A 1721-nucleotide genomic window follows, 5' to 3' on the forward strand; every position below is an offset into this window, starting at 1 on the left:
AGATCAGTATTGTTGTTTCTAAATTAATATGATCTTGTTTTCTTTGCACTATTTGAGCTCTGTAAGCTCTGCATCTTTCATTATTTTGACCATTTATCATTTTCTGCAAATAAATACTACATTTTTGCGTGGAATCTCAGAGACATGTTGTCAGTAGTTCATAGAATAAAATAACGATGTTCGTTATTTTTTTGCACAGTGGCGCAGTTGGTAGAGCTGTTGCCTTGCAGCAAGAAGGTTCTGGGTTTGATTCCCGGCCCCGGTCTTTCTGCATGGAGTTTGCATGTTCTCTCTGTGCATGGTGGGTTTTCTCTGGGTACTCCGGTTTCCTCCCACAGTCCAAAAACATGACTGTCAGGTTAATTGGCCTGTCCATATTGTCCCTAAGTGTGTGTGTGTGCATGGTTCTTTGTCCTGTGTGTCTCTGTGTTGCCCTGCGACAGACTGGCGACCTGTCCAGGGTGACCCCGCCTCTCGCCCGAAACGTTAGCTGGAGAGGCACCAGCACCTCCTGACCCCACTGAGGGACAAGGGTGCAAGAAAAATTTGTTTTACTCAAACATTTACCTATAAAGAGTAAAATCAGAGAAACTGATCATTTTAGGTGCTCTCTTAATGTTTTCCAGAGCTGCATAATATCGGTAAATATCGGTTATCGGCCATAGCAGCAGTATTAAAATATGTTCATGTCGTTGCATCACTAAAAAACTCATAATACGGGAAAAATTACAAGTTTTCCAAATTATGTTTTATGGGAAAAATGTTTTGTTCCACTGGCAGATTACTTCAGCTTTAACTAGTACTTTTGTTCAATGTTAAAGAATTAAGCTGCTATTTCTTGCTGAAAGTTACTTTAAGTTAATTTTGTCTTATTTCAAGTGAACTGATGTATTTGCACCAGAAACTAAACCAAAAGTACTTTAAGATTTTGTGTTTTTACAACGTTTCCTTCACTCCGTCTTGATGGTCTGCCACGTAAAATCCCAATAATACGTATTGATGCTTTAAAAAGTGGAGACGCTGTGAGCAGTTCTGTGAATCTCTGCAGCTCCTGCTAAAAGCCGGAGCAGTGAGGAATTCTGTCATGCGTCTGATTGGAGCGCTGATAAGGCGAGCAGCGCTGCGCTCACTCGCGAGACATATTTAAAACACACAGAAACAGATAAACATCGAGCATAGCTGCGTTTGATTTATGACTATGACAGGCTCAGGTAGGCTTTTAATGATTTATTGTTCCAGTCGGGTTTCAGGTCATCAGCTTCCAGGCAACAATCTGTTATGGAAACAACACGAAAGCTGTCAATGGACCGACGATAATCTTATCTGCCGCTCGCAGCCCGAACTGGGATGTAACCAAGTCTGGCGCTCCGGCTCAGAAGAAATGAAGGAAATATTTTATTCAAATGACGTTTATCAACACAAACAGCCAATGGGCAGCATTGTAGCTTAAAGAGAATTAATCAGAGCTATCCTTTAAAACGCAGCCTCCATATTAATCGCCTTCGCTCTGAGTTGCCGTCTCTCGTGGGAAGCTGAGGTGATAAGAATAGTTCACCTTGGGAAATCTGAGACAGTCACTCACAAACAAGCCGCATTAATGAAGAGTAAAAGCCATTACCCCCTCGCTGCCTCTGATTTCATCACACCCGTCCTCACATGCACACAAACACCCGCACACACACACGCACACAAACACCACACACACACACACACACACACAC

General features: G+C 42.4%; 1 protein-coding gene across 6 annotated transcripts in view; it reads right to left on the bottom strand.

Moving 5' to 3' along the window:
* tnmd (tenomodulin) overlaps positions 1 to 1721 on the bottom strand; it is a 155308-nt gene that overhangs the window by 65341 nt on the left and 88246 nt on the right. The window contains exon 8 of one of the 6 annotated variants that reach the window (XM_008420606.2): positions 1211 to 1273. The exons of the other annotated variants lie outside the window; for them this stretch is intronic. Coding sequence (XP_008418828.1) covers positions 1247 to 1273 — 27 coding nt within the window. The 3' untranslated portion in view covers positions 1211 to 1246. Of the gene's footprint in view, positions 1 to 1210; positions 1274 to 1721 lie in introns of those variants that run through there. 6 annotated transcript variants of the gene reach the window in all.

Source organism: Poecilia reticulata, linkage group LG10, assembly GCF_000633615.1.
Source record: "Poecilia reticulata strain Guanapo linkage group LG10, Guppy_female_1.0+MT, whole genome shotgun sequence".
Classification (NCBI taxonomy): Eukaryota; Metazoa; Chordata; class Actinopteri; order Cyprinodontiformes; family Poeciliidae; genus Poecilia; species Poecilia reticulata.